At 51.9% G+C, this 15,642-nt stretch overlaps 1 protein-coding gene and 1 pseudogene across 1 annotated transcript; one reads left to right on the top strand and one right to left on the bottom strand.

Moving 5' to 3' along the window:
- Positions 1-15,642, bottom strand: part of LOC142076449 (histone H2A.V-like) — a 186,260-nt pseudogene that overhangs the window by 13,602 nt on the left and 157,016 nt on the right.
- LOC142076475 (histone H2A.V-like) lies at positions 4,191-4,660 on the top strand. The gene has a single exon (XM_075138765.1). The coding sequence runs from the start codon at positions 4,255-4,257 to the stop codon at positions 4,639-4,641; it is 387 nt and encodes a 128-aa protein (XP_074994866.1). The 5' UTR covers positions 4,191-4,254; the 3' UTR covers positions 4,642-4,660.

The raw sequence follows: 15,642 nt of genomic DNA, 5'->3' as shown, positions 1-15,642 counted from the left end.
TACCTCTGCGCTGCCAGTTGTTCTGCATCCACTGCTGCAACCACCCCCACAGGGCATTTGCCACCACCCATGAGTCAGTGTAGAGAGAAAGTACTGGCCATTTTTTTGTTCAGCAATGTCCAAGGCCAGCTGGATGGCTTTCACCTCTGCAAACTGGCTCGATTCACCTTCTCCTTCAGCAATTTCTGCAACTTGGCGTATAGGACTCCATACAGCAGCTTTCCACCTCCGATGCTTTCCCACAAGGCGACAGGACCCATCAGTGAACAAGGCATATTGCTTCTCATTTTCTGGTAGTTTGTTATACAGTGGGGCCTCTTCAGCACGTGTCACCTCCTCCTCTGGGGATATTCCAAAATCTTTGCCTTCTGGCCAGTTCGTGATCACCTCCAAGATTCCTGGGCGACTGGGGTTTCCTATTTGGGCCCGTTGTGTGATCAGTGCAACCCACTTACTCCACGTAGCATCGGTTGCATGATGTGTAGAGGGGACCCTCCCTTTGAACATCCAGCCCAGCACCGGCAGTCGGGGTGCCAGGAGGAGCTGTGCTTCAGTACCAACCACTTCCGAAGCAGCTCGAACCCCTTCATATGCTGCCAATATCTCCTTCTCAGTTGGAGTGTAGCGAGCCTCGGATCCTCTGTATTCCTGACTCCAGAACCGTAAGGGTTGACCTCAAGTCTCCCCTGGTGCTTTCTGCCAGAGGCTCCAAGTAGGACCATTCTCCCCAGCTGCAGTGTAGAGCACATTCTTCACATCTTGTCCTGCCCGGACTGTCCCAAGGGCTACTGCCTGAACTATCTCCTGTTTAATTTGTTCAAAGGCTTGTCGTTGCTCAGGGCCCCATTTGAAATCGTTCTTCTTCCGAGTCACTTGATAGAGAGGGCTTACAATCAGGCTGTAATCTGGAATATGCATTCTCCAAAAGCCCACAACGCCTAAGAAAGTTTGTGTTTCCCTTTTGCTAGTTGGTGGGGACATGGCTGTTATTTTGTTGATCACATCCATTGGAATCTGACGACGTCCATCTTGCCATTTTATTCCTAAAAACTGGATCTCCTGTGCAGGTCCCTTGACCTTACTTTGTTTTATGGCAAAACCGGCCTTCAGAAGGATTTGAATTATTCTCTCCCCTTCTCGAAAGCTTCTTCTGCTGTGTTGCCCCATACAATGATGTCATCAATGTACTGCAGGTGTTCCGGAGCCTCACCCTGTTCCAGTGCGGTGTGGATCAGTCCATGGGAAATGGTAGGGCTGTGTTTCCACCCCTGGGGCAGTCGGTTCCAGGGGTACTGGATGCCCCTCCAAGTGAAAGCAAAGTGTGGCCTGCACTCTGCTGCCAAAGGGATGGAGAAGAACGCATTAGCAATGTCAATTGTGGCGTACCACTTGGCTGTGTTCGACTCCAGTTCGTATTGAAGTTCTAGCATGTCCGGCACGGCAGCACTCAGTGGTGGCGTGACTTCGTTCAGGCCACGGTAGTCTACTGCTAGTCTCCACTCTCCATTAGACTTTTGCACTGGCCATATGGGACTGTTGAAGGGTGAGCGAGTCTTGCTGATCACTCCTTGGCTCTCCAGTCGACGAATCAGCTCATGGATGGGGATCAGGGAATCTCAGTTGGTGCGATATTGTCGCCGGTGCACTGTTGTGGTAGCGATTGGTACCTGCTGTTCTTCAACCCTCAACAATCCCACAACAGAAGAGTCCTCCGAGAGACCAGGCAAGGTGGACAGCTGTTTAATTTCCTCTGTCTCCAGGGCAGCTATATCAAAAGCCCACCAGTACCTTTTTGGGTCCTTGAAATACCCTCTCCTGAGGTAGTCTATGCCAAGGATGCACGGAGCCTCTGGGCCAGTCACAATGGGGTGCTTCTGCCACTCATTCCCGGTTAGACTTACTTCGGCCTCCAACACAGTTAACTCCTGGGATCCCCCTGTCACTCCAGAAATACAAATGGGTTCTGCCCCTTTATAGCCTGATGGCATCAGGGTACACTGTGCACCAGTGTCTACGAGAGCCTTATACTCCTGTGGCTCTGATGTGCCAGGCCATCGAATCCACACAGTCCAGTAAACCCGGTTGTCCCTTTCCTCCACCTGGCCGGAGGCAGGGGCCCTCTAGTCCTGGTCATAATATCTGTTTCTCACTTCTTGCAAATGCGAGTCAAGAATTCCTTCATTAAAACCCAAAGTAAGATCAGCCCTTCTACTCTGTCTGGGGAACTGTTCACTGGAAACTGGACCATCGTGAGACAGGTTTTTCCTGAAAACTGGAGCAGCATTTTTCCTGAGAGAACCCCCTTGTGTGATTGTTTTTCCTTGCAACTCACGTACACGTGCCTCTAGGGTCAAGGTAGGTTTTCCATCCCACTGCCTCATGTCCTCTCCGTGGTCACGCAGGTAAAACCACAGGGTGCCCCATGTTGTGTACTTTCTATATCCTCTCTCTTGAGCAGAAGAACGCTGACCCTTAATGGCTGAGATACTGGTCCATACAGGTGGCACGCCAGCCACCTGCACGAGCACGCCAACGCTGCAGAGAGGATAATGCGTGCTTGTCCAGCTTGAAGCCAGCATCTGCAGGGAGACCCCTGCCATGGCCTCCCCAGAAGGACACCGTCCATTCCACTTCCCACCCACCACCAAGCTCTCTTGTGTTTGCAGTCTACGATTTATGCCAACTACCTCGATTCTGGAAAGCTACAGGGGCCTTGGGACGTCCCGAAGCACAATTACAAACCCTCTTACTTTTATATCCAAAGCAACATCCAGGAAGGCCTCGTAGGAATCAGAAACCGCTTTGCAGCTCAAGCACGTGACTGGAAGGCAAATCGAAATGCTCAGCGACAGGGCAAGTCGACTGCGCCCCTTTACGCTCGTCATACCTACTACGCCAGTCACACCGTCAGCTCTTTACCACGGGCAGACAGAAGGGCACAGACAATTCCAAGGAGAGCAGTAGTTGTGGAAAAGTACCTCTGGATCTCAGAAAGCCCCCAAATATTTGATGGACGATGGTAGTTGATTGAGAAGAGATGTCCAAGCTGGAAATAAATGGTAAGGCAGAGAGTTACCTCCTCCAGCAGTTTTGCTTTCTCTGAAAACCCTGCGCCTAGGTTTTCCTTGACGGGAGTACACGAAGGACTCCAAAGGGCTCGGGAGCATTGAAAAGGGAATTGGCTTGTGCTTACTCGCTGCTTCCACTCAGACAGGCTGTCTGCATGGCATCGACAGCGTAGCGCAAGAACTCGTGGGCGTCTTCCTGCATGCCAAACTCAAAATGTTCTCCTATTCCTAAGAAAGAAGAAGTTAGTACTTCTCCCCTACAAGAACGGAAGAAAACACGTCAAAGCACCTGAAATGGCTTACGTGTGAGGACACTGACGACACCCCAAGGCTCGATGGCACTGGCTGAGGAACGCAGGACCTCGTTAACGTGCGCTTCCATTATGCACATCATGCAGAAGCCTGGCTGGTGACCTGAAGAGGGAGGCAGGGAAGGAAGATTCTCAGGTTGGCAAAATACGCACAGCCACGGGAAACCTAATGGAGATCTTGAACTTAGAAGAACAGTCTCCACTCCTCTTCTCCCAAGGTGCCAACGTCCCAACAAGCCCGGGACATGTTAGGGCGTAGAAAACTTTCTCCAGAGGGATGCCAAACTGACAGAAGTTTTCTGTGCAAGAAGCAAAGAGGGCTTCACTTGCAGCAATAGGGACCGAGACCTGGGGCTAGAAAGAGGTGCCTTTCTGAACACGAACGCACCTAGATACGACAAGCGGCTTCTAGGCTTGAGTGGTCAAGGAACACCCACTCGCGGGCTTCACAAAGCAGGGCTGCTTTGCTCCCAAATCAAATCCCAGGTGCTGGGAATCCTCGGGAAGCGCCCAGCAGATTTACAAGGAGACGGTCACAAACGCTCACTCACACGACCGGCTGTGCTCACGAGAGAGCAGGTAGTTGGCCAGAGGGGGTGTGTAGGTCAGGCACTGCAGGACGGAGTTGAGGAAGCATGTATTGCCCAGGTTGTGGAGTCCCGCTCCAGCGGGACTGAACGTTATTATGCTGAACGTTTCCCTCAATTCCCAGGGATTCCCAGGGCTATCAAGATTGACCTCTCTGTGGCACCGCTCAGTTCAGCTACTGATGGTGTGGAGGAGGGTCATCCACAACGAATGGCCGCTCCTGAGGCGGCTCCAGCGTGGACTCAGGACCAGAGGACAGGCACGGCGCCGACACTGGCACCGACACCATGGCTGGTGGTAAGGCGGGAAAGGATAGCGGGAAAGCCAAGGCGAAGGCGGTGTCGCGCTCACAGAGGGCTGGCCTGCAGTTCCCCGTGGGACGGATCCACAGGCACTTAAAGGCTCGGACCACTAGCCACGGGCGAGTGGGAGCCACCGCAGCCGTCTACAGCACCGCCATCCTGGAGTACCTCACTGCCGAGGTGCTGGAGCTGGCGGGCAATGCCTCAAAGGATCTGAAAGTCAAGTGGATCACTCCCCATCACCTGCAGCTGGCGATCTGCGGGGACAAGGAGTTGGATTCGCTGATCAAAGCCACCATTGCTGGTGGAGGCGTCATCCCGCACATTCACAAGTCTCTAATTGGAAAGAAGGGACAACAAAAAACGGCATAGAGAGGGGGAAAAAACACGAAACGAATCGGCCCGTTCCCTCCCGTCGTCGTACTCTACCTGGGATAGAAGAAATCTTGGGGATATGTGGAAATTTTTTTTTAAGGAATAGTTCAAAGGAAGAGCATAGGCGATTGACTGTAGAAAACATTGGTATGGGCTTTAGAGTCAAAGTTTGACGTGAAGTTGTACCTTGTGGGGGGGCGGCAGTCGGGGTGGTGGGCGAGGGGCTCGGCTGCTCCCCTGGGTTTTATACAAAAATGGAAGGGCTAAACCATTTTTTAATTTAAAAAAAAAAAAAAAAAAAAAAAAGCCCATCACCAGAAGGGATGTGGCGACCCAGACGGAGCCCCCACGCAAACATAGATCTCCATGTCTCCGGCTGCAGGGAGTGCCTGAGCCTGTCCCTGGTGTGAGAGGGAGATGGATTGGTGGAGCCGCACCCTACCATCCCTGAGGCAAGGGCAGCAAGTGGAGGCTCCACAAGAAGCGGAGGATCCCCTGCCCTCTTGCCACCAGGCAGAAGGAGGGGACCCAGGCGAGGGGGGGGAATGGACACAGGTCCCTGCTCGGGGCGCCAGGCGAATCCCCGCCCGGCCTCCCTCACCCCAACCTTCCCAGTTGCCCTTACAGAACAGATATGGGGCCCTGGAACTTGAGGGCCAGACAAACGAGGATGCAGATGAAGGCCCATCCAGGGGGTTGCCCGAGGCGAGGCAGTCAGCCCCACGCATGACGACTGCCTCCGCTAAGAAAAAAAGGAGGGTAATTGTCCTAGGTGATTCCCTTCTGAGGGGGACGGAGGGCCCAATTTGCCGGCCAGACCCATCCCACAGGGAAGTCTGCTGCCTCCCTGGGGCCCAGGTGAAGGACATTACTAGGAAGCTCCCTGGTCTGGTACAGCCCTCCGATCACTACCCGCTACTGGTTATACAGGCTGGCAGTGAGGAGGGTGCAGAGAGGAGTCCCGAAGCGATCAAAAGGGACTTCAGGGCGCTGGGGCGACTGGTGGGAGGATCGGGAGCACAGGTGGTGTTTTCCTCGATCCCTTCAGTGGCAGGGAGGAATACTGAAGGGAACAGGAAAACTCATCGGATCAACACGTGGCTCAGGGGCTGGTGCCATCGGGGGAATTTTGGCTGCTTTGACCACGGGGAGGTTTACACGGCACCGGGGCTGCTGGCGATGGACGGAGTTCAGCTGTCTCACAGGGGGAAAAGGATTCTCGCCTATGAGTTGGCGGGGCTCATCGAGAGGGCTTTAAACGAGGTTCGAAGGGGGAAGGGCATAAAACCCGTTTCTCCTGGCGATGGCTTTCGGCCGAGTGGATACCATGGCCAGGTCCTCTTCTGGGAGGGCGACGACCACGAGTTGAGCCTCTAGAGCCTGGGGGGGGCTGCGCCCTGCCCGCCCCAACTGCCGCCCCTTCTGACGCGCCACGCCCTGTTTGCCCGCCCTGTTCGCCGCGCTCCGGGTCGCTCGCGCTCCCTGGGGGCTGCTCCTGTACCTGAGGGGGTTTGGCCGCCGTCCCGCCTGTCCCCGCCCGCGCTGAGTCAGAGCCGCCGCTCGTCAGGAGCTCGCTCCCCGGCTCGGGGGAGGGGGCTGGGGCACCCTCTCGCTCCTGCGCTTTTGCCTTGGCGGTTTTTGCCGCGGTTTTGCCGCTTCAGGAAGGTTCCCCCAGCGCGATCCTCCGCTCCGGAGCCCTTCGCCTCGGTGGGTTTGGACCCTCGAATCAAAGCTTTGAGCGCTATAGATGAAGCTTTGGGCCCTACAAATGAGGCTTTGAAAATGAAAATGAGACTTTGAACCCTCAGATCAGGCTTTGTGCCCTAAACTGATGCTTTGGTACCAAAACCTAAGGCTTTGCAGCCGAAAAGAAGAGGAGGGCTTCAACCTCTGAAAAAGGAGGGTATCAAGCCTAAAAAAAGGAGCGTAACGAGCCTAAAAATGTCGGGCTTGGACCTCAGAAAAGGAAGGTTTGCAGCCTAAAAAAAGGAGGGTAATGGAGCTAAAAAAAACCAGGAGGGCTTGCAGCCTAAAAAGACCAGGAGGGCTTGGAGCCTAAAAAAAAGGAGGGCAATCGTGCCTAAAAAAAGGAGGGAATCGTGCCTGTTATAATTTACCTGTCCAATTGAGTGACAGAGACTAGTCAATTAGAAATTCTTGATTTATTAAAGCCAGCGACAAGTAAGCAAAACAGCGCTGGGCGACCGGGGAGTCTCCTGCTCCACCAACGGCCGGCAGCTTAACAGTCTTTCAGTCCTCTCTTTATACTTTTTGTCTCCTTGTCGGTTGTCAGTTCCTCCAATCATAATCCGCTTCACTCGCGTTTTCTTTCGAATCTTCCAATTGCAATCTACTCCGCCCCCCTCCACCTCAGGTCCTGTCTTGTTGCCAGGCAGGTTCTGTCTTGTTGCCAGACATGTCCAGGGATGTTCTTTCTTGTGGCCAGGGGTATTCAAGGTGTTAAGCAACGATTTCTTATCACGCCGTTCCATCTTACTACACAGCTCCTTTATTCTTAGCATTACCATCCAAACTTTAATGCTTTAAGAAAACTTGAGCGAACTTTAGCAAACATGGCTATGCAAGATTCAAGATAGATTGCAGCCAGCTCAAAGGATATTTTGTCACTCTGCGGTTTAACTAACTTTTTGCTAACACACATCACAGGACTTAATTGCGTAACACATATCACAGGACTTAATTGCATCTGACACAAAGTTTGATGAACAAAACAGCTCACAGTTTATCACAGTGCCTAAAAAAAGGAGGGAATTGTGCCTAAAAAAGGAAGGGCTTGGAGCCTAAAAAAAAGGAGGGCAATCGTGCCTAAAAAAAAGGAGGGAATCGTACCTAAAAAAAGCAGGGTATCGAGCCTAATAAAGGAGGGCTTGCAGCCTAAAAAAAAGGAGGGCTCGCAGCTTATAAAAAAGGAGAGTTTGGAGCCTAAAAAAGAAGGGTTTGGACCTCTGAAAAAGGAGGGTATGTACCTTAGAATCAAAGCTTTGGGCCCGACAAATGAGACTTTGGGCCCTACAAATGAGGCTTTGAAAATGAAAATGAGACTTTGAACCCTGAAATCAGGATTTGTGCTCTAAAATGATGCTTTGGTACCAAAACCTCAGGCTTTGCAGCTTCAAAAAAACAGGAGCGCTTGCAGCCTAAAAAAACCAGGAGGGCTTAGTCCCCTGAAAAAGGAGGGTATCGAGCCCAAAAAAGGAGGGTATCAACCCTGAAAAAGAGGAGGGCTCACAGCTTTAAAAAAAGGAGGGCTTGCACCTTTAAAAAAAGGAGATTTTGGACCCTAGAATCAAAGCTTTGGGCCCTAAAAATGAGGCTTTGGGCCCTACAAATGAGGCTTTGAAAATGAAAACGAGACTTTGAACCCTCAAATCTGGTTTTGTGCCCTAAAATGATGCTTTGGTACCAAAACATAAGGCTTTCCACGCTAAAAACGCATCTTTGGAGGCTGAAGAGGAGGCTTTGGGCCCTCAGAATTGCAGTCTGCCTCCTAAAAATGAGGCTTTGGTCCCTGAAAAAAACTTGTAAATAAGGGTTTGCCCTCTACAAATGACACTTTGGGCCTTCACAGTCAGACTCTGGGCCTTCAGACTGATGCTCCGGGTCCTTAAGATGAGTCTTTGGACCTTAGAAGCAGGGCTCGGAACTTAGAAATGAGGGTTGATACCCCAAAAAGGAGGGTTTATACCCTAGAATCAAAGATTTGGGCCCTACAAATGAGGCTTTGGGCCCTGCAAATGAGGCTTTGAAAATGTAAATGAGACTTTGAACCCTCAAATCTGGTTTTGTGCCCTAAAATGATGCTTTGGTACCAAAACCTCAGGCTCTGCAGCTGAAAAAGAACAGGAGGGCTTGCAGCCTAAAAAAAAGGAGGGTAATCGTGCCTAAACAAAGGAGAGTAAGCGAGCCTAAAAAAACTGGAGGGCTTGCAGCCTAAAAAAAGCAGGAGGGCTTGGACCCCTGAAAAAGGAGGGTAATCGTCCCTAAAAAAAGAAGGGGAATTGTGTCTAAAAAAGAGGAGGGTAATCGAGCCTAAATAACCAGGAGGGCTTGCAACCTAAAAAAAACAGGAGGGCAACTGTGCCTAAAAAAACAGGAGGGCTTAAACCTCTGAAAAAGGAGGGTATGAAGCCTAAAAAAACCTGGGTGACAAGCCTAAAAAAGGTGGGCTTGGACCTCACAAAAGGAAGGTTTGCAGCCTAAAAAAAGGAGGGCTTGCAGCCTAAAAAAATGGACGGTAATAGAGCTAAAAAAACCAGGAGGGCTTGGAGCCTAAAAAAAAGGAGGGCAATCATTCCTAAAAAAAGGAGGGAATTGTGCCTAAAAAAAGGAGGGAATCGTGCCTAAAAAAGGAAGGGCTTGGAGCCTAAAAAAAGGGAGGAGAATCGTGCCTAAAAACAGGAGGGAATCATGCCTAAAGAAAGGAGGGAATAGTGCCTAAAAAAGGAGGAGTTTGGAGCTTAAAAAAAACGAGGAGAATCGAGCCTAAAAAAAGCAGGGTATCGAGCCTAAGAAAAAGAGGGCTTTGCAGCCTAAAAAAAACGAGGGCTCACAGCTTTAAAAAAAGGAGAGTTTGGAGCCAAAAAAAGGAGAGTTTGGAGCGAAAAAAAGGAGAGTTTGGAGCCTAAAAAAGGAGGGTTTGGACCTCTGAGAAAGGAGGCTATGTACCTTAGAATCAAAGCTTTGGGCCCTGGAAATGAGGCTTTGGGCCCTGCAAATGAGGCTTTGGGCCCTACAAATGAGGCTTTGAACCCTCAAATCAGGTTTTGTGCCCTAAAATGATGCTTTGGTACCAAAACCTAAGCCTTTGCACGCTGAAAACGCATCTTTGAAGGCTGAAGAGGAGGTTTTGGGCCCTCAGAATTGCAGACTGACTCCTAAAAATGAGGCTTTGGTCCCTGAAAATAACTTGTAAATACGGGTTTGCCCTCTACAAATGACACTTTGGACCTTCACAGTCAGACTCTGGGCCTTCAGACTGATGCTCTGGGTCCTTAAGACGAGTCTTTGGAGCTTAGAAGCGGGGCTTGGAACTTAGAAATGAGGGTTTATACCCCAAAAAGGAGGGTTTATACCCTAGAATCAAAGCTTTGGGCTCTACAAATGAGGCTTTGGGCCCTGCAAATGAGGCTTTGAAAATGAAAATGAGACTTTGAACCCTCAAATCAGGCTTTGTGCCCTAAACTGATGCTTTGGTACCAAAACCTAAGGCTTTGCACACTCTAAAAAAACCAGGAGGGCTTGCAGCGTAAAAAAACCAGGATGGTTTGGACCCCTGAAAAAGGAGGGTATCAAGCCTAAAAAAAAGGAGGAAAATGAGCCTAAAAAAGGCGGGATTGGACCTTAAAAAAGGGGGGCTTGGACCTCAGAAACGGAAGGTTTGCAGCCTAAAAAAAGGAGGGCTTTTACCCTAAAAATATGGAGGGTAATAGAGCTAAAAAAACCAGGAGGGCTTCCAGCCTAATAAAAACAGGAGGGCTTGGAGCATAAAAAAAAGGAGGGCAATCGTGCCTAAAAAAAAGGAGGGCAATCATGCCTAAAAAAAGGAGGGAATCGTGCCTATATAAAGGAGGGAATCGTGTCTAAACAACGTAGGGTTTGGAGCCTAAAAAAAGGAGGGTAATCAAGCCTAAAAAAAAGGAGAGTTTGCAGCTTTAAAAAAAGGAGGGCTTGCACCTTGAAAAAAGGGAGGGCTTGGAGCCTAAAAAAGGAGGGTTTGGACCCTACAATCAAAACTTTGGGCCCTACAAATGAGGCTTTGAAAACAAAAATGAGACTTTGAACCCTCAAATCGGGTTTTGTGCCCTAAAATGATGCTTTGGTACCAAAACCTCAGGCTTTGCACACTAAAAACGCATCTTTGGAGGCTGAAGAGGAGGCTTTGGGCCCTCAGAATTGCAGTCTGCCTCCTAAAAATGAGGCTTTGGTCCCTGAAAAGAACTTATAAATACGGGTTTGCCCTCTACAAATGACACTTTGGACCTTCACAGTCAGACTCTGGGCCTTCAAAGTGATGCTTTGGGTCCTTAAGATGAGTCTTTGGACTTTAGAAGCGGGGCTTGGAACTTATAAATCAGGGTTTGGACCCTGAAGAGGAGGGTTTGGATCCTAGAATCAAAGCTTTGGACTCTACAAATGAGGCTTTGGTCCCTGAAAAGGATGTTTTGGAAGCTAAAAATTAGCCTTTGGACCCTACAAATAAGTCTTGGTCTCTAAAACTGAGGCTTTGGACCTTCAAAATCAGACTTTGGCCCTTAATAATTATGCTCTGGGGCCTTAAAATGCATCTGGGAACCTGAAAAGCGGTGCTTGGAACTGGAACTTATAAATGAGGCTTTGTACCTAAGAATGAGACTTCGATACCATCATGTCCTCGTCACCCTCTGCCCCATCACCCAGACCATTAATTAATTAAGGAAGATGTGAAACGGGGTCGCACCCAGGACTGACCCCTGAGCAACACCGCTGATCACTGGCCTCGCCCTAGACTTGGTGCCACTGAGCAGCACCCTCTGGGCCCGGCCGTTCAGCCGGTTTTCAGTCCCGCTCGCTGTCGCCTCGTCCAGCCCATTTCCGTTCCAGTGACCTGAACTCCGTATTTAAAAAGAGGAGACTGCAAGAGGGGCACATGCAAGCACACTGCTTTCAAAATCCCGCAACATAAACCTCCCACACTGGCTATTTCCACCAATTGCCTCAAAAGCTGCAGAGAGCAACACGCCCCACAAATGACACGTGCAAGGCCAACAAGTGGTTTTAATTCTGGCTTTGGCTCTTCTGACTGTTGGTACCAAGTGAGTGTAGTTTTTCCAAGGCGATCCCAAAGCTCTTCCTGGAGGCACCTGTGGGCAGGCAGGCCAGCCGGCAGAGCCGGCCAACGCTCTGGAAGGTCTCTCTGAGCTCTTCCTGGCCAGAGGCAGCACTGGGAGGAGGGACAGGGCGGGCTGCTGGTGCCCTTTGTGCAGCTTGGTGCCTGCCGGGGGCACTTTTGGTGCTTCCTGGATTCTTCTTCCTCCTCCTCCTCCTCTCCTCTCCGGCATTGCAGGAGTCAGATGCTGTGCTCCTCCCTCATCCAGGGTCGCAGTCTGTCCCCGCCACCATCGCAGCGCCCCGAGTGTTTGTCTGATGTTCATCTCTGGGGTGCTGAAACCCTCCTCCTCCTCCTCCCTGCTGAGGGGTCACAGTCTGCGGTGTCCAGAAACCGGCTGTGGAGATCATAGCCCCGCCGCGGGGATCTGCCCCGCTCTGTCTGCCTCAGCTGAGTTTGGTCCCGAGCAGCCCTGGGTGCAGGAGCCCACGTGGAAGGCCCTGGGACTTCATCATCCCTTGGGGCTCAGGCACAATGTGGAGGACTTGTTCTCCACCTCCTCCTCCTCCTTGCTGTGCGGTGGTAGTCCGTGTACTCCACGAACCGGCTGCGGAGATCATAGCCCCGCCGCAGGGATCCGCTCTGCTCTCTCTGCATGGGCAGGGTTTGCTCCCGAGCAGCCCGGGGTGGGGGAGGTGACTGGGAGCTGCCGTTGAAGGGCCCTGGAGCTGCGTCACCCCTGGGAGCGTGCTCACAACTTGGAGGACAAGTTCTCCTCCTTTTCCCCGCTGAGTGGTCGTAGTCCGTGGTGTCCACAAACCGTCTGCGGAGATCATAGCCCCGCCGCAGGGATCCGCTCTGCTCTCTCTGCATTGGCAGGGTTTGCTCCCGTGCAGCACTGGGTGCGGGAGCTGACTGGGAGCTGCCGTTGAAGGGCCCTGGAGCTGCGTCACCCCTGGGAGCGTGCTCACAACTTGGAGGACAAGATCTCCTCCTTTTCCCTGCTGAGTGGTCGTAGACCATGGTGTCCAGGGACCAGCTGCCGAGATCGTTGCCCCACTGCGGGGATCTCCTCCGGGCCCTCTCCCCAGCACCGTTCCTCTGGCAGGAGGAGGAGCCTGCAGGTGCCTCCCCTGCACCTGCCCAGGTTAGCTGGCTTGTGCTGGCTGTTGCAGGGGAGCTGCTGTCCTCTGGAGAGTCCTGCGTGCCCACCGCCATGTCCTGCAAAGAGAGCTGTGAAAAGGTCCTGCCCTTTTCTCCTGAGAGGACCGGAACAGTGGGAAACCCCAGAAGCTCTGTGAGGGGACAGCTAAGGGCCTCCCAAAGGCTCTCCTGGAGGGCTGCAATGGCAGGAGAGCCAAAGGTGGACAAATGGGATGGAGCTAGGTGGGATGAGGAGTGAGTGATGCAGGGAGTAATTGTCTCCTGGGACAGAAAGGGAAACGCTCCGGAGGACGAGAACAGCAGCAAAACCCGGAAAGGAAACCTATTCTAAACACTTTTGATTCCTTGTTATTACCTGACATAAAACAGTAGGTAAGCTTGCTGCCTGAGAACTGTGTCCGTGTCCTGAAGACCACAGACTCGTCGTTCATCTCGTACCACAGTCCATTGCTGGCCTGCGAAGAAAGGCATCGATATCTGGAGATGAACTGCATGGTTTCTCCCCCAAAACAGGCAGAAAACTGCAGAACCAAGAGTACGTCAAAACAAATCCAATGCAGCCGGGAAGGAGACCTTCTCGCCAAGAACCTTGGCTACCTTGGCTACCAGTAACACTGCCGTGAAAGTTGGTCCTCCGAAGCACACATTTTCCCCTTCTTCGGAAGGAACTTGCTCTCTACCTTTGTGTAGCAGAAATAGTGTCCTGCACGACAGCTGTCACCGCTATGCACCAGGACAGCGTATAAGGCGTAGGGGAGCGCTTCTCCAGCTGCCTGAGAGGTGTATGGGTGAAGATCCAAGTACTCGGGATATTCCACCACCTACGGAGAGACCAAGAGGGCTCAGAAACGATCCTGAAATACTACACGAAATAGCCTTCAACACGTAATGCTTTGGGTGCCAGGAAACTGTTCTCGGCCAAAGCAGCTCTGCCAGAGCAGAGTACATGCTCGTCTTAGAATCATAGAATCATACATACAGGTTGGAAAAGACCTCTAAGATCATCGTGTCCAACCGTCAACCCAACACACCATGTTCACTAAACCATGTCCCTAAGGGCCTCATCTACACGTCTTTTAAATACTTCCAGGGATGGTGACTCAACCACTTCCCTGTGCAGCCTGTTCCAAGGCCTGACCACTCTTTCAGTAAAGAAATTTCTCCTAATGTCCAGTCTAAACCTCCTTTGGCGCAACTTGAGGCCATTTCCTCTTGTCCTATCGTTAGTTACTTGGCAGAAGAGACCAACACCCACCTCGCTACAACCTCCTTTCAGGTAGTTGTAGAGCGCAATGAGGTCTCCCCTCAGCCTCCTCTTCTCCAGGCTGAACACCCCCAGTTCCCTCAGCCGCTCCCCATCAGACTTGTGCTCCAGGCCCTTCACCAGCTTCGTTGCCCTCCTCTGGACACGCTCCAGCACCTCCATGTCTTTCTTGTAGTGAGGGGCCCAAAACTGAACACAGGATTCGAGGTGCGGCCTCACCAGTGCCCAGTACAGGGGCACGATCACCTCCCTGCTCCTGCTGGCCACACTATTTCTGATACAGGCCAGGATGCCGTTGGCCTTCTTGGCCACCTGAGCACACTGCCGGCTCATGTTCAGCCAGCTGTCGACCAGCACCCCCAGGTCCTTTTCCTCTGGGCAGCTTTCCAGCCACTCTTCCCCAAGCCTGTAGCGTTGCCTGGGGTTGTTGTGGCCAAAGTGCAGGACCCGGCACTTGGCCTTGTTGAACCTCATACATTGGCCTCAGCCCATCGATCCAGCCTGTCCAGGTCCCTCTGCAGAGCCTTCCTACCCTCCAGCAGATCAACACTCCCGCCCAGCTTGGTGTCGTCTGCAAACTTACTGAGGGAGCACTCGATCCCCTCGTCCAGATCATTGAAAAGATATTGAACAGGACCGGCCCCAGTACTGAGCCCTGGGGAACACCGCTCGTGACCGGCCGCCAACTGGATTTAACTCCATTCACCACAACTCTCTGGGCTCGGCCGTCCAGCCAGTTTTTTACCCAGCGAAGAGTGGACCTTTCTAGGCCGTGAGCCGCCAGCTTCTCTAGGAGAATGCTGTGGGAGACAGTGTCAAAGGCTTTACTGAAGTCCAGGTAGACCACATCCACAGCCTTTCCCTCATCCACTAGGCGGGTCACCTGGTCATAAAAGGAGATCAGGTTGGTCAAGCAGGACCTGCCTTCCATGAACCCGTGCTGGCTGGGCCTGATCCCCTGGTTGTCCTGGACATGGCTCGTGAGCACCCTCAAAACCAACCGCTCCATGATCTTCCCCGGCACTGAGGTCAGGCTGACCGGCCTGTAGTTCCCCAGATCCTCCTTCCGGCCCTTCTTATAGATCGGCGTCACATTGGCAAGCCTCCAGTCGTCCGGGACTTCCCCAGTTAACCAGGACTGCTGGTAAATGATGGAGAGCGGCTCGGCAAGCTCCTCCGCCAGCTCTCTCAGTACCCTCGGGTGGATCCCATCCGGCCCCATAGACTTGTGAGCGTCCAGGTGGCGTAGCAGGTCATTAACTTCATCCTCTTGAATTATGGGGGGTTTATCCTGCTCGTCGTCCCTGTCTTCCAGCTCAGGGGGCTGAGTACCCTGAGGATAACCACTCTGACTACTAAAGACTGAGGCAAAGAAGGCGTTGAGTACCTCAGCCTTTTCCTCGTCCTTGGTGGCAACGTACCCCCCCGCATCCAACAGAGGATGGAGATTCTCCTTGGCTCTCCTTTTGTCATTAACATACTTATAAAAGCATTTTTTGTTGTTGTCGTGGTTTAACCTGGCAGGCAGCCAAATACCACGCAGCCGCTCGCTCACTCCCCCTGCCCCCCCAATGGGACGGGGAGAGAATCGGAAGGGTAAGAGTGAGAAACACTCATGGGTTGAGATAAAGACAGTTTAATAGAACAGAAAAGGGAAAATAATGATAATAAATCATGATAGAATATACAAAATGAGTGATGCACAATGCAATTGCTCACCACCCGCGCTGACCGATAACCAAGT

This window comes from Calonectris borealis, unplaced genomic scaffold (assembly GCF_964195595.1).
Source record: "Calonectris borealis unplaced genomic scaffold, bCalBor7.hap1.2 HAP1_SCAFFOLD_50, whole genome shotgun sequence".
Taxonomy (NCBI): Eukaryota; Metazoa; Chordata; class Aves; order Procellariiformes; family Procellariidae; genus Calonectris; species Calonectris borealis.
Note: the sequence above shows the minus strand (reverse complement) of the source record. Positions and strands in the feature narration are given on the sequence as shown.

What these genes read in the sequence shown, in the direction of transcription:
- LOC142076475 (XM_075138765.1), top strand. Translation starts at nt 4,255, where the DNA reads ATGGCTGGTGGTAAGGCGGGAAAGGATAGCGGGAAAGCCAAGGCGAAG.